At 32.9% G+C, this 26155-nt stretch overlaps 1 protein-coding gene across 2 annotated transcripts in view; it reads right to left on the bottom strand.

Moving 5' to 3' along the window:
- Positions 1-289: 289 nt before the first annotated feature.
- LOC124366484 (PAN2-PAN3 deadenylation complex catalytic subunit PAN2-like) overlaps positions 290-26155 on the bottom strand; it is a 46262-nt gene continuing 20396 nt past the window's right edge. Inside the window, exons 6-14 of one of the 2 annotated variants that reach the window (XM_046823072.1) lie at positions 23958-24165; positions 19335-19621; positions 16589-16685; positions 14973-15191; positions 14426-14674; positions 13533-13698; positions 11861-12022; positions 973-1145; positions 290-454 (exon numbers count right to left, since the gene is read on the bottom strand). In XM_046823072.1, coding sequence (XP_046679028.1) covers positions 305-454; positions 973-1145; positions 11861-12022; positions 13533-13698; positions 14426-14674; positions 14973-15191; positions 16589-16685; positions 19335-19621; positions 23958-24165 — 1711 coding nt within the window. In that variant the 3' untranslated portion in view covers positions 290-304. Of the gene's footprint in view, positions 455-972; positions 1146-11860; positions 12026-13532; positions 13699-14425; positions 14675-14972; positions 15192-16588; positions 16686-19334; positions 19622-23957; positions 24166-26155 lie in introns of both variants that reach the window. The other variant, XM_046823071.1, reaches the window with a different exon arrangement.

Raw genomic sequence — 26155 nt, 5'->3', positions numbered from 1 at the left:
TGTGCCTTCTGCTGCTCTCTACTGACACCAGGTGGACAATAGCAGACTGCCACCACGCAGCTGTTCTGCGCATACCAAGGTTAACATTTCCTCCCATGATACACCGGAAAGAAAACTTAGTTATTCAAACTTCAATTTAACGTTTAAATCATTAAAAGTTATCTTGAATAGTTTTTAAGTAATAGCCGTTACAAAACCTGACATTCTTTTTCGGAGACCCTTTGTGCAGCACTAAGTCTAGTTGTTATAATCGGATAACCCGGAACTGCAAATAACCTGGAGCTTTGGATAACTACTGCTATAACTAACCTGTTCTTTGGTCGGGATGTTTGAAGCGGCAGCCGGGCCGAGAGCAGGCTGTGCCATATCGACAAGGTTTGCCGCCTGGACTCGCTGACGACTCCGCAGCGTTCTTCACCAGGATGTCCATCTGAGTCTGCCAGAAGCTCTTCTCCTGTGAAACGACACCAATAAGTGTTTTATATACACACAAACACTGTCTTTTTGACTAAGTTCATCAGCAAATGTTAAATTTTAAAGACATTTATAACATATATTTAGTAAAACACTAGCTTTGGAATAATGTAATAACTTCACCTTCAACTACTACATCAGCTGACGGAGAAAAAGACTGACATAATTATAAAGCTCATACAGACCAAGGAGAAAGAAAATAAATGACACAACTTAAATTCATATACAATTTAAAACCAATCAAATACTGCTATTCAATTAATGCCTCAAATAAAGTGGTACTATATAAAATATTATTAAAACGTCCAAATTGGAGGTTATGGCACTTTGTGTAGTGTCAAAATGAGAGGTGTTCAGGTACTCAAAGGGTTGAAAAATTATACAATTGTAAGGATTGAGTAAATATAATTCCCGACGTATAATTTTTAAATTTATTCAACCCAATTTTGAAACTGTTACCATTTACTTCGAAGTTGATTTAATTGCATTCCTGTTAACCTGGTTGTTGTCCATCCCACAGTTAACCGTAAGCAGGGCTGGTAGAGATTTGATTCTACGGGACTGTTCCGTCGGCTGGAACCTCTCACACTGGTCACACCACGCCGGTGTTGTCTGCTGCGGGCAGAGGCTCTGACTCAGCACCTCGCAGAATGACACAGGTCTCACCACTTCTGCGATGTAAGACAGAATAGCCAAAGATGTTGTTACAATTAGAAGAACTTTTCTATTACAATAACAAATTAAAGAATCAAGATCTTTATTAGTCTTTAAACAAAGTACACATATGCAATTGACTTCGTCAAAATACTTATCAGTAATAATTACAGTTATTTTGTACAACCACTTTAAAGTTATAATATTAATAAAATAGAAGATTTAACAAGGATAATAAATTAATAAATAATTAACAAACAAGGACATTACAAATAACAATAACGAGAGAATAAAAACAACAAAAGAATGAAACGTGTCTAAAAATTTATATCACTAGTATCACAGGCAAAGTATCATTGACACAATAAAATGCTTTTTCTTTTAACCAGCTATTAATTACAGACTTAAACCAAGCTCCTTCTGGCAATTTATTAAAAAGTTTAATTTCCATAAAAATGTGACTTTTCGTAGTTTTTTCTAGTCTAATTGGTGGTAAGACAAGCCTATATAAGTTTCTTGTATTATAGTCGTGAGTATTTCCTCTGATTTGATATTCATTTAAATTTTCTTTAACTTTCATGAGACAATAAAAAAATATATATACAAGGCAATGTCATAATGTGACATTCTTTAAAAATAGGCAGACGCGTCTCTCTGTCTGGTACCCCTTTCATTATTTTAAGAGCTTTCTTCTGCCTTATAAAAGCTTTATTTGATACTCTACTGCTATCCCAAAAATTGACACTGTATATAAATTGTGTTGCGACAAAAAGCATAGTAAGATATAATGAGCATTTCGTTACTAACACAAAACTTAAGCTCACAAAGTAAAAGTACAACTCTAGCTAAACTTTTTACAAACATTTTGTACATGGCAATCCCAATTTAACTTACTATCTAAATAAATACCAAGCAGTTTAACAGTTTTAAAAATTTGCAAACATATTATTCATTTTAAAACAAATTTTTCAGTTTTATTTTCATTTACTACTAAAAAAGTTAGCTTGAAACCACTTAATAGCCATTTTTAACATTGCATCTTGCTCTAATAAAAGATATTCAATAACATTATTACTATGTAAAAGTGTGGTGTCGTCAGCATAAAGGACAGATTTACATGGAACATTACAGGAATAGTCATTGACTGCTATAGTAAACAGAAATGGGCCAAGTACTGAGCCTTGAGGCATTCAATTTTTAATTTCATTAAAGTTAGACTTATCATCACCTTGAACAACCATCTATTTCCTACAGCTAAGATATGATGATAAAAGATTCGGTTCAATTCCTGTAATACAATAACGAGTCAGTTTATCCAAGATCAAACTATGTAAAATACAATCGAAAGCCTTGGACAAATCAATTAAAGTTACAGACTGTACAGCTTTATTTTCAAAACTTAAGATTATGTCATTAACGACAGATTCAACTGCCATTACAGTGCTACAACCAGGCATGAAACTAAACTGCTCATTACACAAAAGATGATTAAGTGAGAAATAATCATACAGTTGTTCCTTAATACAATACTCGAAGATTTTACCAATGATGGGTACCAAAGATATGGGGCGGTAGCTAGATGGATCTAACTTGTCTCTCTTCTTATATATAGGAATTATTTTTACCAGCTTGAAAGCATTTGGAAAAAAACCTTGTTCTAACATCTTATTATATAAATACACTAGCTGATCTGTAATAACAAAAATGATTTTTTTAACAAAAAAAATAGAAAACCCATAAAAATCTTCACTCCTGAATGAACTAAGTTTAGATATACACAGTTTAATGTCCTGTTTCACAATTTTTCTCCAAGCAAATTTGTCTATTAAAAACACTTATCAAGAAAATTATTTAACAGTTGTAAAGCCTCACCATTATTTTTAATAATATTCTTATTGAGCTCATCTGACACACCCACAAAATAGTCATTAAACTTTTGAGAATTTATATTAGATTGCCGACTCAGGGTCAAACTCTCTAAATTAGTTTATATAACACTCCATGTAGTTTTACACTTATTTTTGAAATTTTTAATGAAATTATCATTTGCAGTTTTTTTTAGCTTGGTCTATTTTATATCTGTATTTTTTCTTAGCATGGATATAATATTTTTTGTACATAGCTTTATTTTCTACATTTACACAGTTCTTAAACTTATCATACATAACCATTAAAATATCTCTCATTTGATTTAGTTCTGGAGTAAACCAGTTTATTTTTTCCAGATTTGGTTGATTTTCTTTCTACAAGTTTAGTAGGACAATGCAAATTCAAAGTATCTGTTAAATATTCTATAAATAAAGTAAATGCATCATCTTTGAGAACTCTGTTAAATAATTCCAATTAGTTAAAAATAATTCATCCTTAAAATTACTAACATTAACCAAACTTAGGTTTTTAACAGTACTAAAGTAAACATTTTCATTCTTGACACCACTATTATCAATAAATTTTGCCAAAACTCTAGCATGGTCTGATAAGTTTGGTTGATACAATCCCTGTTCTCCACTCCATGGTTAGTGATTACATTATCCAGACATGCATTCTTTCGAGTCGGATGTGAATTGAGACAAAATAAATCATGAGACCTCGATAAATCTTGAAAACTTTCGGCTTGCTGAGTATATTTATTGATATCAATATTAAAATCGCCACAGATTATTAGTTTACACTTATGTTTATTTTTCACAAATTTAATAAAATGTTCAAGTTGATAAAGGAAAAAACATACATCAGAGTCAGGAGTACGATAGATGCTAGCAATAACAGTACTATTATTAATCATAGCTGCAGTAATGTCAAATACTTTCTCAATACAAAAACTATTTACATTGAAACTTTTAAATCCAATACCATCCTTCACAAATATATAAGAATCACCTCTAGTTAGGGCAGATCATCTACAATAAATGTTGGCTATTTTGTAACCAGTAGGAACATATAATAAACTCTCATCTTGGTCCAACCAATGTTCATTTAAGGTTATGACATCACAATTTAACTTATCTAATGTTAGTTTTAAGGGTAAAATTTTACTTCTCAAGGACTGAATGTTGAGATGAAACACTTTCAGGAGCCTGAAGTCGTCTGTGATAACTGATGGTGGTTTGCCACAGTCGTTGTCAGCTGATCGTTTCCCGCAGGTGTAGCTACACTTGCAGGTTGACTGTCACCAACATCCAGTGCTTCACAAATCCTCTCCGCCAGCCACCGTTTACCATTCAGATTGAAATGCATTCCATGAGCAGTATGCAAATGTCGTTCCGCACTACTGGATTCCACAAAGATCACGTTTGAGTAGTCCTTGCTCATGATTTTTAGGGCAGTATTTGTTTTTCTTATCTCAACATTAATACAAGACCATTCTAATAAATCATACCTGTTTGGAATGTCCACCAGTACTACTCTTTTGTCCCTAACTTGGTCTAAAGTTGTTATAAAACCTGAAAGAGCCTTGTCTGCCTCATTCTTTGACACGTCATTTGTGCCACAAATAATGACCTGAACATCCTGATTTTTGTGTTAGTTCTTCTTTAATGTTTCTTTCATTTAATACACGATCCGTTCTTCCACTTGGATTCACAAAACCGACTGGTGTAAATTTCTTAGAGTTTTTGTTTGAGTTTCGCAATTTCTGCCTTAAATACCAGGCCAAGTCTCTACCATGGCTATCTGCGCATATTAACATTTTGTTTTTCTCTTGCTCTTCATTTTGGCGTTCATTGCTTTTATCTTCCTCCTCGTTGTCAACCGGTCTTAAGACTTGATAAGGATTGTTACAAACAAAACTATTTTGTATTGTATGTTGAGCACAAGGAGTTGGTATAGGTGGAGCCAGTTTTTTCCGAGAACTACAGATGAATTTACTTTTTCTTAGGTTGTTTTTAATGTTGAATGCTTAGCCCTTGATACGTTGCTATTGATTGGTGTAAAGAAAAACGGTAAGCTAATCAGGTGGTGCTGCAATCTCTTATGTGAGACGGTGATAAAAGACGAGTCAGTTTCCTTTTTATTGTTTTTGTATTACTCAAGTAATAATAATAATAATTTTATTCCATCAATAATTTACAAAGTAAAATTCACAATAACTTTTTTCGAAATTTACTGACCACTATTACCAGTAGTGTGGCCAGTGATATGATTTAATAATAATATTAAGACACTTAACCTAGAGTCCAGCAACTTAAATAGTTATTTAAAATTGAGCCTCCAATTGTGGTGTTTTCTTTTTATTTTATTTATCTTTTAATACTATTGACGTGAACCAGAGTTGATAGGTTTGTATGAATATCCAAATATTGTTGAATAACGCTGGCCAACAGTGATTTTATTTTCATTAGTTGCCCAACCTGTTCAGAGAGCAAAATTCAGTTTTGCTCTTCGACAGAGGTTTGTCCAAATCAAATCAAAATCATTTATTTTTCATTGACATTAACATGTATCGAGAATTGTCAATATGTATAAAATAACTTACTTACTTACTCTTACTCCTGTGGCCACTCGAAACCCAGATGGTTTTTGACCTCGCCAACAATGTCTCTCCAACTTCCTTTATCTTGAGCCACTTCCAGTGTAGCGCCAATCGTTCTTAAATCCTTCTCCACCTGATCTCTCCATCGCATCCTGGGTCTTCCCAATGGCCTCACTCCCTCTGGTTCCCCTCGCCACACCTTCTTTATCATTTTATCTTCTCCCCTATGGGCAACATGGCCCATCCATCTCATTCTTTTACTCCTGATCAGTGCAATCACATCGGGATCTTGGTATATTTCTCTTAGTTCTCTGTTCTTCCTGATCCGCCATATGTCTCCTTCTTGAACTGGTCCAAAAATTCTTCTTAGTATTTTGTTTTCAAAGGTTATTAACTTTTTTTGGGATTTCTTTGTGAGTGCCCATACTTCTGACCCATACATCAAAACTGGTAAGATCATGCTTTTGTAAATTCTTAATTTAACTTTCCTCATTAATAGTTTGCTTTTGATAAGTTTTGCAAGGCTCCAGTATGTTCTATCTGCTGCTGCTAATCTACTTTGGACTTCAACTTCTTCTCTATTGTCATGTGTTATCGTAATTCCTAAATACTTAAATTCCTTTGTAGCCTTGAAATCATGGTTGAGTACTTCTAGCTTTTCTCCTTCCTGTTCCATTCTTCTGCTTATTTTCATGTAGTGCGTCTTGTCTTCGTTTACTTGTAATCCTACTTTTGCAGCCTCAACTAAAAAGGCTTCTACTAGTCTGTTTAAGTCCTTCTTTCTCTCAGCTAGAATGGCTACATCATCTGCAAATGCCAGGATATTGAACTTATCTCCTAATTTTACTCCTTCAGGCATCCCCTTTATCTTTTTTAGTGCTTCTTCCAGAGCAAAGTTGAATAGAATTGGTGATATTCCATCACCTTGCCTCACTCCTGTATTTATATTAAACAAGTTTGTGTACTCCTTTCCCACCTGTACTTTTCCTTTGGAGCTGCTTACACAGAGTCTTGCTAGACTTATCAGTTTATTTGGGATATTAAACCTTTTCAAAATGTTCCATAGACTACTTCTAGAGATACTATCGTATGCTTTTTTAAAGTCTATAAATATGTATAAAATAACTAAATACTAAAAATATTCTTATTAAAGTTATTGCTATATCTGGTAAAACTACAAATTAAAAATATATTGAAAAACAGTACTAATGATATTTTTACTTGTAAGGTTGGGTGGGGCACAAAAATTCAGAGAATGAGTAAAAACAGTTTTTTACAAGAAAGTCTTTTAGTTTGTTTTTGAAAGATGCAAGTGAAGTGCTGGCTTTTAAATAATCTGGCAATCTATTATAAATTGTAGGTCCTAAATATTCTATTGATTTGCGGAACATATTATTACTATGGTGGGGTACTGTTAAACTATTTTTATTTCTGGTGGGATATATATGATTGTGGGTAGGAAAATCGGAAATGTGTTTAAAAGTGTTAATTGAAACGGAATAAATAAAAATATAGGGGAGGGTTAGTATACATTCTTGGTGAAACACTTGCCTACAGCTCTCCAGGCCCCTCAACCCAAACACTAAACGAATAGCCCTCAATTTGCAATTTGAATACTCTTTGTAACAGAGAAGATGAAGCAGTTCCCCATGACATTATGCCATATGACATCACAGAGGAAAAGTAACCATCATATACCATTTTCAGTGCACTACTTTTCAGAAAATTTGAAAGACATCTTAAGGAAAACAATACAGAGTTGAGCTAGAGCAAAGGGCCTCTACATGCTGACGCCAAGAAAAACCAGCATCCAGATGAACGCCCAAGAAACATACTGAATCAACCTCAATGATGTCAACCTCGTCAAAAGCAACAATGGATGTTTTGTCAACATTGAGGAATAAATTGTTGCGAATGAACCAAGAGTTCATTTTTTCGATTGTAGTGTTTAATTGAAGATTTAACGCTATTGAAGAGTCTGTCCGAACAATGACCGTGGTGTCATCCGCATATTGAGTGACACGAGCCTCAGGGACACAAGAGCTTAAGTCGTTTACATATAAGGCAAAGAGAAGAGGTCCCAATATAGAACCTTGAGGAACACCCATGGAGACCTCAACGAAATCTGACTGTGCCGTACCAAAGGAGTTGGTAACCTGGACACTCTGGTAACGATTTGAAAGGTAGGACCTGAACCACAGCAGGGGACAACCTCTGATGCCATAGAGTTCAAGCTTATTAAGGAGTTTCAGATGGTTAACTGTATTGAACGCTCTCGTGAGGTTGCAAAAAACACCAGCTACGTGATTCTGATTGTTAAGATGAGTAAATACATATTTGGAAAATTGGGCAATAGCATCGGTGGTGGATTTAGAAGGAACAAATCCAAATTGGGTGTCACTCAGAATGGAATTTCTGATTAGAAAGTCAGTTAGTCTAACATGAATGAGACGTTCGAAGACTTTGCTGATGGTTGGTAAAATTGATATGGGACGATACTGTTGAGGCGAAGACCTACTGCCTTTCTTGAAAACCGGAATGACCTTAGAGAGCTTCATATCCGACGGAAACTTCCCCTGAAGAACTGAGTTGTTGAACAATTGAGTTAAAAGAGGGCTTAAGGGTGAAGCAACCCGTCTAATTACTGAAGGACTCATTCCAAAAACGTCAGGTGTTGAACTGGTTTTCAAAGATGAAATAGTATTGTACATTTCAATGACAAAAATTGATGAAAAGGACATACTATGTAGCTCAATAAATGACAGATTGCATTGTTGATGAATCTGATATTAATACAACTAATCAAGAGATTTTAAGAGAACAACTTGAAAATTTCAACTATATCTTGAGTACATTAGATAACAATCTGTCTGAAGCTCGTCAAGAGATTAAAAATTTACGGAATAAAAAAATAAACCTAGAAACAATAGTATTGAAAAAGGGAGAAGAAATCATTAAGCTTAGAGAAAAACTTTACTGGACACAGCTAACTCTCTAATGCTTAAACTTAATAAAGCGTTTGTCGAAATTAAGAAAGATAATGCTGAACTCCGTGCTAAAAACACCAAACTTAAATCTGAGGTTATCGATCTTAAAGAGACAGTTAGGTCTCTTGAACAGTATTCCACGAGGTGTAACATCGAAATAAGTGGCATTCCCGTAACCCCAAATGAAGATGCAACAACTATCGTAAAGGATGTCGGAGCAGCCCTAGGCTTAGAGGTGGAGGATGCCGATATTGCAGCTGCCCATAGGATTCCATTCTTCAAGAGGGACTGACCTTCATCGCTGATTGTCCAGTTTCTGAAGAAGAATGTGAAGGACACTTGGTTAACTAAAGCTAGAGCAATCAAACCCTTGACAGCTGATAAGGTAAATAATGCTTTTCCTCGAAAGACTGTCTATTTAAATTATCACCTGTCTCCGAAGAATAAAATATTTCTTGCTGATCTCAAAAAGAAAAGTAAGGAGTTAGGCTTTGCTTATGCTTGGAATAGGGATGGAAAATTCTTTGTCAAGAGGGCTGATGGCGATAAGTGTATTAAAATTAATACCTATGAGGATATTCTTAACCTGGGTCCTAGGTAAATGCACATATATGGGAGCTAAATGTAAATACTCTGTAAGTTTTCATATGTCCTTTTTTATTAAGCATATACTCAAGTTAATATTTCCTGTAACATTGATAATTGGTTTTTAGTTTTGATATTCTAAATAGGCCTAAGCATAAATTCTTTGACTTTATACTTTGAATTTTCATAAGTCCGCTATAACTTACCTGAATGAATATAATGGATAAAAATAGTCAAGCACTCAGACCAGACATTACACTCACAAGTTATTTTTATTCTCATGGGTCCGAGCATTGTTATAGTTTAATTTATGCTAATATTAGAAATATACAACAAAATTTTGATAGTTTTATTTTAGAATTAAGTAAGATTAAAAAAAAGTGTTAGTTTATTGTTCTAAGTGAAATTTGGATAAGTTCCGACGAATTAGAATTATACAGTCTTCCTGATTACAACATGTTTTCATGCTGTAACAATAACTATAGAGCTGGTGGCGTTATGTGCTTTTTTGATAAAAGTATTACTTCCTGCCAAACGGAAACCCTGCATTGATATCAGCTGATGTACTTCTTTTAAATATTAAGATTATTAATCAATTATTTTTTAACTTACTATGTATATATAGACAAAATAACTCTTCTGAGAAGGTCTATGTGGATGAATATGTACTCATATTTTAACTAACTTAAACAATAGCATATTGTATATAGGTGATATAAACTTAGACATTCTAGAAGATAACAGCTCAATTCGAAACTATCTCAGTACTATGAACAACTTCATGTTAAGTGATTTGTATTTATAAGCAGTCTGCCTTCTTGCCATTAGTGGAATTTGTCACTTACTGGCAGTGTGCATGACTCTTCATTAGGTACTGTTAAGTGATCTGTATTTATAAGCAGTCTGCCTTCTTGCCATTAGTGGAATTTGTCACTTACTGGCAGTGTGCATTACTCTTCATTGGGTACTGTTAAGTGATCTGTATTTATAAGCAGTCTGCCTTCTTGCCATTAGTGGAATTTGTCACTTACTGGCAGTGTGCATTACTCTTCATTGGGTACTGTTAAGTGATTTGTATTTATAAGCAGTCTGCCTTCTTGCCATTAGTGGAATTTGTCACTTACTGGCAGTGTGCATGACTCTTCATTGGGTACTGTTAAGTGATCTGTATTTATAAGCAGTCTGCCTTCTTGCCATTAGTGGAATTTGTCACTTACTGGCAGTGTGCATTACTCTTCATTGGGTACTGTTAAGTGATCTGTATTTATAAGCAGTCTGCCTTCTTGCCATTAGTGGAATTTGTCACTTACTGGCAGTGTGCATTACTCTTCATTGGGTACTGTTAAGTGATCTGTATTTATAAGCAGTCTGCCTTCTTGCCATTAGTGGAATTTGTCACTTACTGGCAGTGTGCATGACTCTTCATTGGGTACTGTTAAGCGATCTGTATTTATATGCAGTCTGCCTTCTTGCTATTAATGGAATTTGTCACTTACTGGCAGTGTGCATGACTCTTCATTGGGTACTGTTAAGTGATCTGTATTTATAAGCAGTCTGCCTTCTTGCCATTAGTGGAATTTGTCACTTACTGGCAGTGTGCATGACTCTTCAGATGGGTACTGTTAAGCGATGCTGTATTTATAAGCAGTCTGTCTATTTGCCTATTGAAAACAGTTTGCAAGATAGTTGAGTTTTTTTTTAAACACATTTTTAAATACTATAACACTATGGTGAAGAAAACTTTGTATCCTAATAAGTCAAATACTTGGAACTCTAAAAGTGGCAGGTGCCCGACGTACAGTGCAGTAGCCTATTGTTCAAGTAGCAGTGCTGGATATTCAGTTTGATTACGTTGCGTCATTTTACGTTATTTTTGAAGGTGTAAAAATTATACATGTAATTATTGTGATGAAACTCATATTTTGCAAAGAAGAAGAAGAACCAAACTTAATACCGTGTTTTATTAGATTTGGTATTATTTTTAGGTTCCTCTATGAATATAAGGAAACATGGATATATTTACACTTGTATATATTGTAATTGTGGTATGTTGCATCAGTGCTTTTTATATTTTATCTTTGGTTAATTAATAAACAAAATAATTAATAAAAGGTGTTTTTGGGCCTTAAATATGTCAACATATATAGTGGTTTATTCACATATATAAACACACATATATATTAACATATATATTATTTATTTATTAATAATAGTGCAATTATACATTTTTTGTAAATATACATAAATATATATTTTTAAAGTCATATAAACTATATTTTTCTGAAATTACCATTAAATTTTTGATAAAATGTATATATTAGAAATATTTTTTACAAGCTTGAAGTAAAAAAAAAAACAGAATCTAAGGATGGAGGTTTTATTTTATTTCATTGCTTTTGGTGTTTCATAGAAACTTATGATAAAAAAAGTTCAGTACTAAATATGTTTATTCGTTCTTCGAAGAAAAAATTATATATAAAACATGTTAAGTTTGAAGCATTGGTTGAGGTTGTAATATGCTTTAGAAAAATACATGAAGAGTTGTCCTAACACACCCTGTCACTACAGAGAATTACACTGCCACCTCTATTGTTAATTGGATAGCTAATTTGTATTGTAGACCTTTGATCTCATTTCTTTGTTACAAATCTTCAGTGCTAGAAATATTCTGCAATGCTCTACCACTCACCATTCTCAGGATATATAAGGTTGCACACGAGTAGGCTGGATTCCTTGCTAACCTCTCTCTGGCATTTGAGACATCGGTGAACATGGATCTGCTTCGTACCGAACATGCGGCTGATCTCTGTCTCTTCGTCCTTGCTCTCAATGTTTGAGCTGACTGGGGTCTCTTCTGGAAGAATTCACAAGAGTCTAAAGTAACTTTCATTCAACAACAGTTCAAAGCTTCTCTTCATCACAATTTGTACAAAGAAAAGTTTCAAGCTTGTCTTAATCAATTCAAATTTTTAATTAACAATGACCATCAGAAGATAAATATAAAACGTGTATAGACTTTGTGGAATCGTCTAGTTCTTCTCTTAATCCCTTATGTGGGACTCAGGCAAGAAAAAGAATCAGTAATAGAGATCCAGCTCTCTCCTAAAATTCATTCCCTTTTAACATTCCTTTTCTCTGTTTCTGTTTATATTATTGGCAACATATAATAACATATTTGTTAAAGTAATATTGTGGTTCTTGTAGACAACTTATATTGATTGAAATAAAACTTGGCAATCCTTTTCAACATCAATATAAAACCCCTTACTATATGTTCATGTTTTTTAAAGACCTATATTTGAACTCTTCAGAAAAATTATTCTGTTCTTAGTAAAACTAATCTTTTCCACAACTACTATCAGAAGAGCTACTATGTTTTTTTCATTCATTGTTGACATATGGAATTAGGCTATGGGGTGGAGTAGGTGTTGCTGAGAGGGTGTTAGTAAGACAAAAGAAGGCTATTAGATTGGTTACTGGTCTTACAAATCAAGATTCATGTAGAGACAGTTTTTAAGCAATTAAACATTCTAACATTATAATCATTGTATATCTATTCTAATCTAGATTTTGTTAAAGAAAATGAAAGTGCATTTTTGAATAGAGCTGCAATAAATATGTATGATACGAGGGAAAAATGAACTTAGATCAGTCACAAATTAGACTAAGCAAAACAAAATTAAGTCATAAACTTCATCAAATACAGTTTTTTTTTAATACATGACAACAGTAAAAATTCCATTCTTTACCGTAAGATTCTTGAGTTTATCCAAATTTAAATTGAATATACTTCAAATATTGAAATTACAGTAAATATTTTTTATTCAGTTGAGGAATTTTAAAATCTTTTTATTACCTGCAAACTCTTGACTAACTTTAAGTTAAGTCAGCTTGAACCTGGTTGGACCAACGTAGGTGGAATTGGTTAGTATCTTAATACAAACCAATTCCACCTACCTTGCATATTGCCCTTAGGCAATATGTTTTAAATAATTGTATACAATTTTATGTTTATATTTTATTTATCAATATTTATATGTCTAAGTGCCTTGTTATGTTTTTTTATGATTACTGTTGGTTGTAGTTTTTATTCTAAATTAATTAATTATAACATTCTTAGCCTTTTTTTATCTAAATAATGCATACTTTGGTAGCATTGGTTGTACCTTAGTAGCTTCTTATGACATGTCGACGTGTTATAAATTATGTATGTATGTAGTTATGTTATTTGTAATGTATTTTAATTTATTTCGAATTAGTAAATTTTTTAGATAAATATTTTTACAATGTCTATTGTACTAAATTGTATTTAATGGGAATAAAAAACGATTATTGATATTTAAAAGTAAAATCACACTCACCAGAAATATCCGGTCGAGTCTTGCGCTTCTGCCGTGGTAAGTCAATGGATGGGAAATCAGTATCTCGATACACAAAGGGTGGAGCTTTAAGGTTCTCTTTCTCCCTTCGCTTTGTTTCCTCAAGTAATTCAAAATGAATTTGATGGAGTATGAAGCGATTCCAGTTCTAAAAAAGTAATTAACAATTTTTTATCTTCGCATTGACACGTTGAACAATGAAATGAGAGTGGTGTTATTTACTGAAGTTGTGAGTAAACTTTTTACCTAACATCATCGAGATTGACAAACAATCCCGAAGAATGATCCCAGATAACAAACAGTTCTGTTTTTTCACTCACAAATCTTCCTTATAACACTGAATTTCAGCTCAAACACTTGGATATCAACTGTTAATATTCATAAAAATTCCATTATTAACAGAGGACAGTATTTTATTCAAGAAAATAGCAAGAAGGTAAAACCAACTAAATTGTTTGAAAAATATTAAAACTCTGCTAATATACTCGTAATAAACATTCTAAAATCTAAGGAAAATATAAATTTTGTAAAATTGGATTTGTTGCCTTTGTAAAATACCTCCAGTAACAGCTTAATTTGTTCCTTGATCTGTTTTTATGTCACAGTAAGTCAATTTTGGATAGATTCATTACATGTTCACTGTTTATTTTGAGCAAAAAGTCTTAAATACATTTTAAAATGTTAGGATACATCTAATATTATAAAATTACTATACCAATTATCAGAAATTTTATTGGAAATGAAAACAATTTTAGTTGCTCATTTCAATTTCCCTACAATAACGATTTGTTGCCTCTGTTATTAAATAGAAAATTTCAATGGAGGTGCATTTCCAACTGATTTACTCATAGTTACCATAAAGTTGAACTCAGAACCTGTATGAGAGAGATGAGGTTGGTCTTCTTGCGCAGATTAGGGTTATTCTGGTCAGGCAGGATGAGGCCGAGAGCAGACGCCTCGTGAGCGTTCCTGAGTGCCCGCAGGAAGTTACCGGCGTGACAAGGTTGGCCCCGGGACACGTCCAGCATGCGGAACAGGAAGGCCAGTTCACAGCAGAGGCAGAACTCCGAGTGGCAGAGGTGTGAGAGCACCACATGCCTCAGAGGCTCCAGGAAATACAGCACCTATCAGCAGAAAACTTTCTCTAGTATAGCCTCAGTTGGTTCAAAAGGTAAAACTGACATGAATAAGCCAAAATGATTATCACTTTAATAGATAGCTTGGTATGGAGGACACAAATTAATTTATGAGCTGTTTGGTCAGCTTTCTCTTACAGTTTGATAATGAAAAACTATATTATCTCTTCAGTTTAACTTATCAACCTACATCTTTAACTTATTTTTAAATCTTGTATTCAGATTTTCTCACCAAAAACAGTGATCAGAAAATAAAAAATATTGTGAGTGGTCTGGTGGACGGTACCTGTATCATAGCGTTGCAGTACGAGTTGGGCAGAGTGGCTTCAAGTCCGCTAAACGGAGTCTTGTTGTATTGGTCCATGTCCAGGTCGTCCAGCCCAGACTTGGAGTACTTCAGGTCAAGCTTTCGGTAACGCTTAGGGATCACCGCAAACGTTGTGCTGTTTTCTTCATTCTTGCGTTGTTCCTGGGCTGTGCTGCGGCTGTTCATGATGTAAGGTACCTTCCACAGATTTCATTCCAAGGGTAAAGAAAATGTGCCAATCATAAAAAATGTACTACACTAAAAATGTTTTTTCCTATTTATGACTTCCTACTCTCCTTAATTACTTTTAATTAAGTGTTTAAAAAAATGGAATTTAGAGAATTTCTAGTATCTATATTTATCAACCACAAAAACTATTATTTTTCTTGTGATGTACGACAGCTGACTAAATCACTTTAAAATGTTAGTTCAAATTTAATAATGTGTACACTTTTTTATTATATTTCTTTTTACAAACAATTTTCACTGAGCCATTGTATTCTTAGTTTGAAGTTTATTTTTGATGATAGAAGAACTGCTTATCTGTGCTTGAATTTTTAACAACTGACATTCATTTTAAGAATTGCCAAATCCACCAACTTTAGAAATATAGAATATTATTAATATTTTCATTTTACCTTTATTGCAACACAATTCATGTACCAACCTGAGAACAGTCAGAATAGTAGTAAGTCTTATCCTCTCCAACACAGCCAATGTGAAGAAACAGGATTTTTCAGGATATTTGCCATCGATCAGTGATACAATAAAATCAGTAACACTACGTTTTGAAATCTGCAATCTGATCTCTTCTTTAGGTAAATGACTAAACTGATACATGACTACAACCAAGGTTAAAGTAAACAAAACATGCCAGAGCGTTGTGACACGACTATTGCACACTAACTCTAAAACATGGACTTAATAAAACACTAATTATTAAAACTTAAATAAAGAATACAGGTTACAATAGGTCTACACCCACCGACCAACCAAATAGAACTGAGCCCTATAAAACTATTTTAATGGTTCAAAATATTTTTAACAGGTTAGTTGAAGAAAGGAAATAATCTGATCACTGAACTAGCAGCAGTACAAATGAACTGACAACCCTCCAGTGATCAGTTTGAGCCACTACCACTAAGGCAACAACCCAAGCATACAATTTGCTAGTTTTACACATTAAAACACAAATTGTTGTCATTCTAATAAAATCAAATTCTAAATAATAAGACTAAGTCTCTAGTTTAGAAATTCTAACACTCAACCAAATACTTAAAAGTATGTTTTAGAGTTGACAATTTTTTGTTTACCTAATTTACTGATATTTAGTTTTTTCTAATACAAAAATAAGTAGTGCAAACAAAGCTGAAGTTTTTCAAAAATTAAATCCGAAATTCCCATTAAACAATAGTAGGGCATACCCAGACCTTTAATAGTTGTCACCAAACTACTTTAATAGGACCATAAATATTTCATAAAATTGAAATTCATTTGCTTCGTATAAGTCAATGTATTGACTTACACAAAGATTATTCAACATAGCACTATTGGTCAAATTAAAGGAATGAATTTTAATTATATATATGACTGACCTGATTCCGCAATTTTGTGTTCGGATTTGGTGCGTAGCCAATTGTCCCCTGCATCTTCATTGTCCTCAGTATCTCTGGGTCGATGGGTGGGGTGGGTCTGTGAGAATAAAATTCCAGTTTTCATTAGAAACACTACTGACAGGGATTGAAGCTCGGTTTATTAATAACATCCTAAAGTAGAAAACCCATTCTTCTAAAACATGGCTATTTACAAATTTTAACAGGTAGCTGTTGTTTATTGATTACAATTAAATAACACTGTTGAATGTGTTCAACAAAATCAATTGCATAACTGAAGAAGACCAATGTAAAACAAATAAGGTTAAAAAAAGTTCCCAATGACATGTGATCCTAAAAAACCTGTTTATAAATTGCATTCTCCACTTTTTTATAGCTATGGAACTAAATAATATTCTAACTGTAACATAAATACTAAAGAAACCGCCGGAAAAGACCAATCAGGTCTTCCTGGGGAAATTCACCTCACTTATTCAGACTACCAAAGATGGTGTACCACCCCCTTGCTATTGCAGGACAGTCAAAGAGCAGGTGTTCAGCAGTTTTCTCCTGCTCATCACATATTCTACAGTGCGGATCCTACAAGAACACTGACTCTGAGAAGATGCTTCCTTATGTCTCATAATCATACTAATGACAAAGATTCAATTCAATTCAAAATTCTTTATTCGTTTTCATGTACATGTGTATACACTGAAAAGTGTCAAATTTCTATAAACTACTAGACTGAAAATAATTATAGTTGAAATTAGTATTTTCAATATTTACAACCTCAATTCATAAAATAAAATTTAAAATTAGAGAGAGGTGGATAGTGCCTCAATAAAGTAAAGTGCTTTGTTGAGTAAATAATCTTTGAGCATTTTTTTGAACTTTAGGCCATTTTCTGTTTTTATGTTTTGTGGTATACATTTTTAAAATGTATTCCCTATATATGTAGGTTTTTTCAAAAAAACTTTAGCCTATGATCCGGGATAACCTCGTATTTGGGTCTAGTGTAGTAAGGGTAACTAGGTGTCTTAAAATTTAAGTTAAAAATTTTGGTTTTTCACTGTAAGGACGGATTAAAAAATGTATTGACTATACAGTACAGGTATTAAAATATTATTCAGCTAAAATAGTATTCAGCTAAAGTCGTCTTTAGCTGAATCATCATCATCATGCCTTAGCACTATCCGTATTGCCTTCTTTTTTTATTTAAAAATATTATCCATATTTATTTGTTCGGTTGAACTATACACGGCAATGCAAAAAGAAACATGAGAATGGACATAAGCGAAATATAAATTTTCTAAGTTTTTACGTGCATTCTCCTTAGTGCATAGACAGTGGAATGTATTGTAATTAAGAGCTTATGAGCATGTTAGTCACAATTTAGACGATGATCTATTGTTAACCCTAGAAAATTTGTGCTATTTTCTTTTCAATATGGGATGAATCACAAACTGTTGTTGGGTCCTTTAACATTATTTTTTGAGGTGTTTCTAATGTTACAAAGATTGAACTTTATTAATTGAATGCAAAAAGAAACTGTGGTTTTTAAAATAATTTCTAATATGTCCAATTGATTGTATGAATTTCTTCCAGAGATTTTCATGACATCACTAGGTTTTTATCATCGGCATAAAAGCAAAGCTTTGACAGGGTGGCCACTCAAAACTTCTTTTCAAATAGGAATTTTTCCAGATTTTTTTTTCTTTTCAGGAGATTTTCCCAGTTGAAAATTTCCGATTCTCTAGTCTATTTTCAAACAAAGCTACGATGCTCTAGCAATTTATCGCTAGCGATATGCGAGAAATTCGGTGACGATTTATCGCTATCACCTATTTCAAGCTCCTTAGTTTTTATATCTGTGGCTTTCGATGTGTCGATGAAACATAGTGTATACCTAATAACTTTCCTTTCTGTGATGTTTGGAAAATAAATATATCCAATACAGGATAAAAAAGATAACAAATGAATACCAACACAGCACTACCGTGGGGCAGACTGCAACCCAGTATTGCAGGTCATTGGTCTAGTGGTGGACGAACTTTCGGTACGAGAGAATGATTTCGCCGGTACACACAGACACTCCACCTGATACTTCATCAAATACTTTCATCTGAACTCTAAACTCTACTTAATTAATTTATCCTTTTTGAGGAGCCTAAGAATACCACGCTACTTCAAAGTAATTTGCAGAGATTCTCCTTTTAAATTATAGAAATAGTAGATTATAAAGTGAGCTTCCAGAATATATTCCAATTACGTAAAAATGTATAGATAATGGGAAACACGCTGAAACACCAGCATACCTACACACACAGATAGTTTGTGATAGTGATTTTTTTATTGCAAGGGCAAAAAAGAGAGTTCAAAATACAATGTACATTAAAATATCACAATTTTTTTGAATGAACGTCTTTTCCCCACTCTGCAGCATCGACTGGTAACATGATCATATCAATGCTTTTACTCATGCAGTTCAATAATTATGGCTATCACTCCTTTTAGAAAAACATTTCTTTCAACTCGCCTCAATTCTCATAGGCTACAGCTCAAATTTCTCATGTCCATCTACAACGTGAGTCACTTTTTTGCTTTGTGATTGGAAATATACCACTCCAAAGATTCAACATCACTGCATCTTCTTTACTGCACAAACTACTTCAATTTGCACTTAAACAGGAAAACATAGTCAATCCTGCAATGAATCTCTTACAATAAAACTGAGGTGTGGACTTACCGGCAAACATTCTTGAGGAACTTCTTGGGCCAGTCGGAGAGCATGGTGGTAGGAGGCGAGGTGTAGACGAGGGGAACGGATGACAGTATGGCCAGACTATCTGTGATGCTGATCGAATCGAATGGCTCGATGGGATCGGCAAACTCAGTGGGCCGAGAGAAGGCATTGAATATGGCGTTGTTTTGGGAGGTGAAGAGATGTATGCTGCCACCAGAATCACCCAAGGCCAGGGCTTGACAGGAAGTGGAGACATCCAGGGCAAGAGACAGTGAGTTGCCGGTGTTCACCTAACCAGTCAGTACGATTAGTTTACAGATAATTAACTTTTTAATTTTGAAAAATATTGCATGGTTGTTAAAGTCATCATTATTTTACACACAGAGTTATTAAACAGAGATTATTTTTTGAGTAAAATAAATTTTTTTTCCTAATACGAGTTGCGTGTCGCTGCTAGCCGATTTTTTTGCTTTAGTTAAGTGATGGAGATCCCAATACTGGTTTTTGCCTATGGGGTTCCTATTTTATCTTGTCTTAAATACAGTTTTTTTTTAAGTTATATTATCTTTTATTGATACTGTTTTTTGCATCTTAAAATGAACATATTGTAGTTACTTAATGTAAGAACATTTATTTTGATTTATGCTATGTAAATGTATTTTATTATGCATGAATATGTATATGCAAAATGTATATTCTGTGTTTTTTGACAAAATAAAGAATTATTATTATTATTATTATTTTCCAACATTTGAACACACAAGTCTTATTACCTTTTGTAAAATTTTCATGTACTTCTAGATAGGTCACCACTATGCTGGATATGTTTTGTTCATAAACTTGATACAATCGGAAATGGATTTTAAGGTAATTTGTGTTGTTAATTGGTTTAAAATAATTTTATCAATACTGTACAATTTTCATTTTCTATACAATTGATTAGCTTTTAAGTAGCAATGGACACAAAACTTTCAATGATTTTTATGATACTTTGTGTTTTGGTAATTCTTCTCAGTTAAAAATGTTACATCTAGGAAGTCTGGGATGCTTGGATAGTAGAAGAGGTTACCTGGACCGCAACCTTTGTAAGGATTGACAGTAAGCATTTTTAATTTTTAAACTTTCCAAAACAATTCATTTAAGCTCTTTGGAGCCCAAATTACCAGCAGTTTATTTTTTATATTTTTATTGCTTATGAGAATAGAAAGCTCCAGAAATATTAGCTCAACGATGCTAACCCAGCATTATTGTTTATTGTACCACCCCCAAAAACCATAAGAAAAACAGAAAAGTAGAGCTGAAAAAGAACAATTTAAATATCATAATTCTTTTCAGAATGATAGATGATGAGCAAGTTGCTGACTTTTACACGTTTAAAGTCTTTGAAGGTTAAGAAACCCTCAGTTGCTTGGTTTAGAGTTGCTTGTTTCTCTAAAATTTGGCCCTCCATTCAGTTCAGATTTTTTTTAACAAGTCACAGTTTCAGTAGCAGACCCAGTTATGTTCCCCTTGAGATAAGAGGATCCATCTAATGGTCACAGGAGGACACCAACTGGACTCTTCAGCATCACAGCTCAGTTCACAATATCCATGTCCACAGTATACAGCTGAAAAAATTTGCTTCTCTTTCAGAAAGTGACAAGCAAATTTTTACTGCACTCTAAATTGTTCTTTCACACAGGAAAAGAACAAACCAGAATCCCACTGGGCAGCAAATTTTTAATTAATCTCCCTTTCAGATCAGTCAATTTTGTAAAGTTAATATGTGTATATATATATATATATATATATATATATATATATATATATACATACATACATACATACATGTATTGTAAACATTATTCATCATACTCACATCCACTGGTTTGTATTGTTTTGCACAGAAAATAGAAATTGATATATCACAGTAATATCTGTATGTAATTTTTAATGATCCATTCGCACAATCTAAAAGTATATTTACAGATAAATTTATTTCCCAGTCACGTTCACACTTTTTGTTTGCATAGTTTGTTCTGGAGCTTTGAACCAGTAATGTACGTTTATTACGTTTTCAGTAACGACTAGAAGAAAGAAAAGGGAAAACAGGTTAAAGAGAGCCCACAAAAGAATCAATAGTTTTAGTACACAGAATATTTATTACTTCAAACTCACCTGATGACTGATTCACACAGCATCTACAGCTCTATTTAGACCTAATACATACAAGCCTTTCGCAGGACTCAGATACGTTGCTGCAGCATTTGGAAATCACATTTCTGCTCCAACATTGCATCTTGGTGTGCTTGGAGGCAGTGTGCAGTTTGTCACTGGTTGAGGGTTACTCTCTGGATTATGTGAAACATGAATCTGCTCTATTAGTGGAAAAGGGCTGGTGACTGGTTCTCAGCAAATGAGTTAATACTTAATGATAATAAGTCAGAACAAATCATCTTTACATTAAGGAAAGTAGAAGGAGAGTTAGTCAATCAGCATGTCAAGTTGCTCGGTATTCATCTAGACTCAAAACTTAGTTGGCATTATCATACTGAGCAGCTAATTACTAAACTATCTAGAGTGTTATACTTATTGTTTAAGCGTATAATGTTGAATCTGATTGTTTGCGTATGGCCTATTTTGCATTTTTTAATTGTCACTTGAACTATGGCATATTGCTATGGGGAAATAGTCCTGGAGCTAACGATGTATTTTTATGCCAAAAAAAGGGCAATTCGAGTTATGGCTGGTATAAGTCAGATAGAAAGTTGTAAGCCATATTTTATTAGTTTTAAGATTTTAACTGTACCTAGCTTGTATATATTGTGTAATTTATTATATGTTAAAAAACATTTATCTGATTTTGTTGAGTGCAATGTGTATCATAGCCACTATACTAGGAATTGTGATAATCTTAATTTACCAAGTACCAGACTCCAAAAAGAGATAAACAGTCATAAATATATGCAAATTAAATTGTATAATAGTTTACCTGAATATGTAAAAAAATTAAGTATTAATGTATTCAAAACAATAATTACAAGTTTTTTGGTGAGGACTGCACCATATTCTATTGAAGATTTTTATCATTATTGTAGTTATGACAATTTGTATACTGCATAGTATATTTAGTATTAGTATGACAATGTCTATTGCTTGTAATATAGCCTAATGACAAATAAAGATTTGAATTTGAATTTGACATGTGCTCGTATACATGAGCACTAAACGTACACATCGAGTTTCAGTGCTGTAAGCTGCATGACTGTATCCACGGCTTTGATAAAATAGTTCGTCAAGATTTAGCACTCAAACAAAAATAGTTGTACATCCTTTTTTCATCATTACTCAAGTCTATAAATAAGTAACGAATACCACCTTGACCATTTTAGCACCAACGTCCGTAAGAAAAACTACAGAGAAACGCCAATACAAACATCACGAAAACTACTGAAATTTGCCAATGTCCGTATATACAGACATTCACAGTAAAAGATTTTACTTCGATAATTTTCCAACATATAAATTTGTTGGTATATAAGGAATCAAAATTAACCATATTACAAGATAAAAATATTTATAGTAAGTTTTTAAGATTAATTAGATGTTTAGTTAAAAATTTAGTGTAACATAAAAAACTGAAAATGTAGATTTCTAAAAAATAATATAACTTTTAACAGTTTTTAAAATATTAATCAAAACTTTTTATGTTTGTATTTAGTTTAATTTTCTATTTCAATTGATATTATGTTTCAAGTGGAATATATTTTCCATAATGCTAGTCATGTGAAACTAAATATATACATACTGCAAATAAATATTTTAATTTTTAGAGATAACACAACATTTAAATATAAGATTTATGAATTATTTTCCATTGTAGTTAACAGTTTTGTTTCTAAATAAAGTTTTTAAATTTAAGTGTTCACTTATTCAGAACTCATTGATAGCTTGTATGTTTTACAAACTGTGTTTGGAATTTCATGTGTTTAGATTAGGCCTACAATAAAAAGTGAAAACAGGTTTATAAAACAAGTAGTGTTATCTTTCCTGTTTTGTAAATAATAGAATATAATTAAAACTATAATTTTTATGTATGTATACAATTTTAGTTGTACATAGGAAACTGAAAAAATATTCAGTTCATTTTCCAGTACTTCTTTCGTAAGTACCATTTTTGTGATTTGTTTAATATAATAAATTAGCTGTATACGCATATTTTATTTGTTTTCAATAAAACAATGTATCTGTAAAGAAAATCCAGTTTTTAGTTTATGGATATTTTAGTCAAATGCTGCAAAATTGCTGAAATAGGATTGGCATTTTTCAGCAGTACCTTTAGAGAAACCTCTGGCATTTTTCGTACAAACATTTTTGTATCATGCTCCGACACTAAAAGGGTTAAAGACTTGCACCAGTGGATGAGTCCTGTACTTCCTTTCGCGATGTATCCACATAAGTTCACAGACAAACAGGCCAAAACCGTGTTTCCAGATTGATGCTGGAGCAGTGTTGACACAACATCGGACACTCGTGTGTACTTGGCCATAAAACTCACATCGTTGCCCTGAAGAATCCATTACAACTTCCATCAAAAGCTGAGACACAGGACACAAATTGCTTTGCACATTTTAAGAACTCGCTCACCTGGTAGACGGTGAGGTCGGGCTCGGACAGAGTGACCGTGTCAACGAGCTGCAGCTGGCCGAGCGAAGAGGCGACGGCGATGCGAGACGAGAACGACGGCATGAACCGTAGCAGCAGCGGGTCAAGCAGTAGAGGAATGGGGCTTACAGCTCGCATCATTCGCAGGTCATATACCATCAGAAACCGGTCCACAGTCAGGCCACCTTGTCTACAGACAAATTACACTGTGCAGATCGGACAACTTTTCTGGCCAGATCAAACGTGTTTAAAGCAGTATTGTGTATAATATAAAAAATTAAATATCCAAAGTATAACTTCAGTTACTTTAGATATTGTATAAACAACCACAGAACATTTAAGGAACCACTAGACGCACAAATAACATTCTTAAACATACATGGAATAATCTTAACATTACCTAACCTCACCAACAGGTGTTTTCTTGTTTGAGTCATCTTTATATATATATATATATATATATATATATTTCTTGTGTAGGTGTGTATATGACTGAACTCCTAAACGACTGGACCGATTTTGATGAAATTTTGTGTGTGCGTTGAAGGGGATTCAAGAATTGTTTAGATTCACAATTTGGTCCTATTTAAATAGTCTATTTAATTAAATTTTTATGTATAAATTGTTGTTGATATTGGAGTGTTTTACATTGGATCCCGCAGATTGCGCTACAACATGTAATATAAATTGAACTGATACTTAACAGCTGTTAACACTTTCAGCTGAAGTTCATCAAAGAGGCAGAAACATGTGTTTACATTTAAATTTTAGTAAATATTAAATTATTGTAAAGTGCGGGACACTGAATCATGTAGACCGCATTTTATTGATCTGAGTATTCTAACGTTACTCTGTGTGTTCATGTTTCAATCAATTATGTATGTTAAAGACCATTATGCAGAATTTAATTTAAGAAGCAGTAAACATGTATATAACACCGGAAATAAAAACCTTATTGATAAAAAATTTGTACATCTAAGTAAGACGAAAAATAATTACATACATATTGGCATAAAGCTTTTTAACAAATTACCTCTAAATGTAAAGTCTTTGTCTGTAAATAGTTTTAAATTGGCTCTTAAGAAATGGTTTTTAAAAAAAGCTTTTTATAGTTTAGATGAATTCTACAATGTTTCATTAGACAACATAATATTTTAGGTGTAATATTTATATATCATAATTTATTCTCTTATTTAGTAATTTTTATTATTTGTTGTATTTATTGATTGTTAATTTTGTTAATTGTTATGTTTGTTAATTGTTATGTTTTGTTAATTGTTATGTTTTGTTAATTGTTATATATTGTTAATTGTTATATTTAGATCAAAACACATTGATTAACAACTAATTATCTTACATCAAATTTACACTGAAGTCAAATGTCTACTATTTAATTTACTTATGTGACAAAGCCTATTGTAACATATGTTATTTAACGGCAATAAACAAAATTGAATTGAATTGCTTAATCAGTAGTGTAATGCAGATTGCAGATACAAAGCTATTATCTAATTTTAAATTTTGATTACGCCAATGATCAATAATCCATCTAATGCCATGGAAATGCTAACCACTATGAGACAACTAGTTAGACGTGAGAAAGTTATCACTTTAAGTGCCTATATGCAGATAGCTGGTACTGATTTAACATTTATTTACATGTCTGATGGTTGATTTTACGTCAAGCTAAGAAAAAAAGATCTGAAAAAAAATTTACTTCATATTTTAAACAGTTCAACTCTCTCCTTTCAACATTCCCCACAACTAGGACAGCTGATGACAAATTTCTCTTCTTAGGGAATGTGTACTTTATACAATGCTATTTGGCTCTTGGCTCCTGAAATATTATGCAATAATCCATCAAATTTAATCAAATCGATTAATTCATTTCAGTTTGCAAAGGCACTGGCTAATTATTTATACGACCAGATAGATGTCTGACGATTAGCAGGTTATTTTACATTCCGTTATGACAGATATTGTGTTGTACTGTTAATTATGACTGTCTGTCATAGTTTCTCTTATTAATCCATATAGCTATTATTAATAAGCTACACAGTGGAACCTGGATAATTCAAACTTGTATAATTCAAAATCTTCTTTAGTTCGAATATTTACCTTCGTCCCTACCATTTTAAATCTAAACAATGCTCAAAAATCGGGGATAATTTGAATTTTAC

The sequence above is a fragment of the Homalodisca vitripennis genome, chromosome 7 (genome assembly GCF_021130785.1).
Source record: "Homalodisca vitripennis isolate AUS2020 chromosome 7, UT_GWSS_2.1, whole genome shotgun sequence".
NCBI classification, from domain to species: domain Eukaryota; kingdom Metazoa; phylum Arthropoda; class Insecta; order Hemiptera; family Cicadellidae; genus Homalodisca; species Homalodisca vitripennis.
This window is presented reverse-complemented; position numbering and strand designations above follow the sequence as displayed.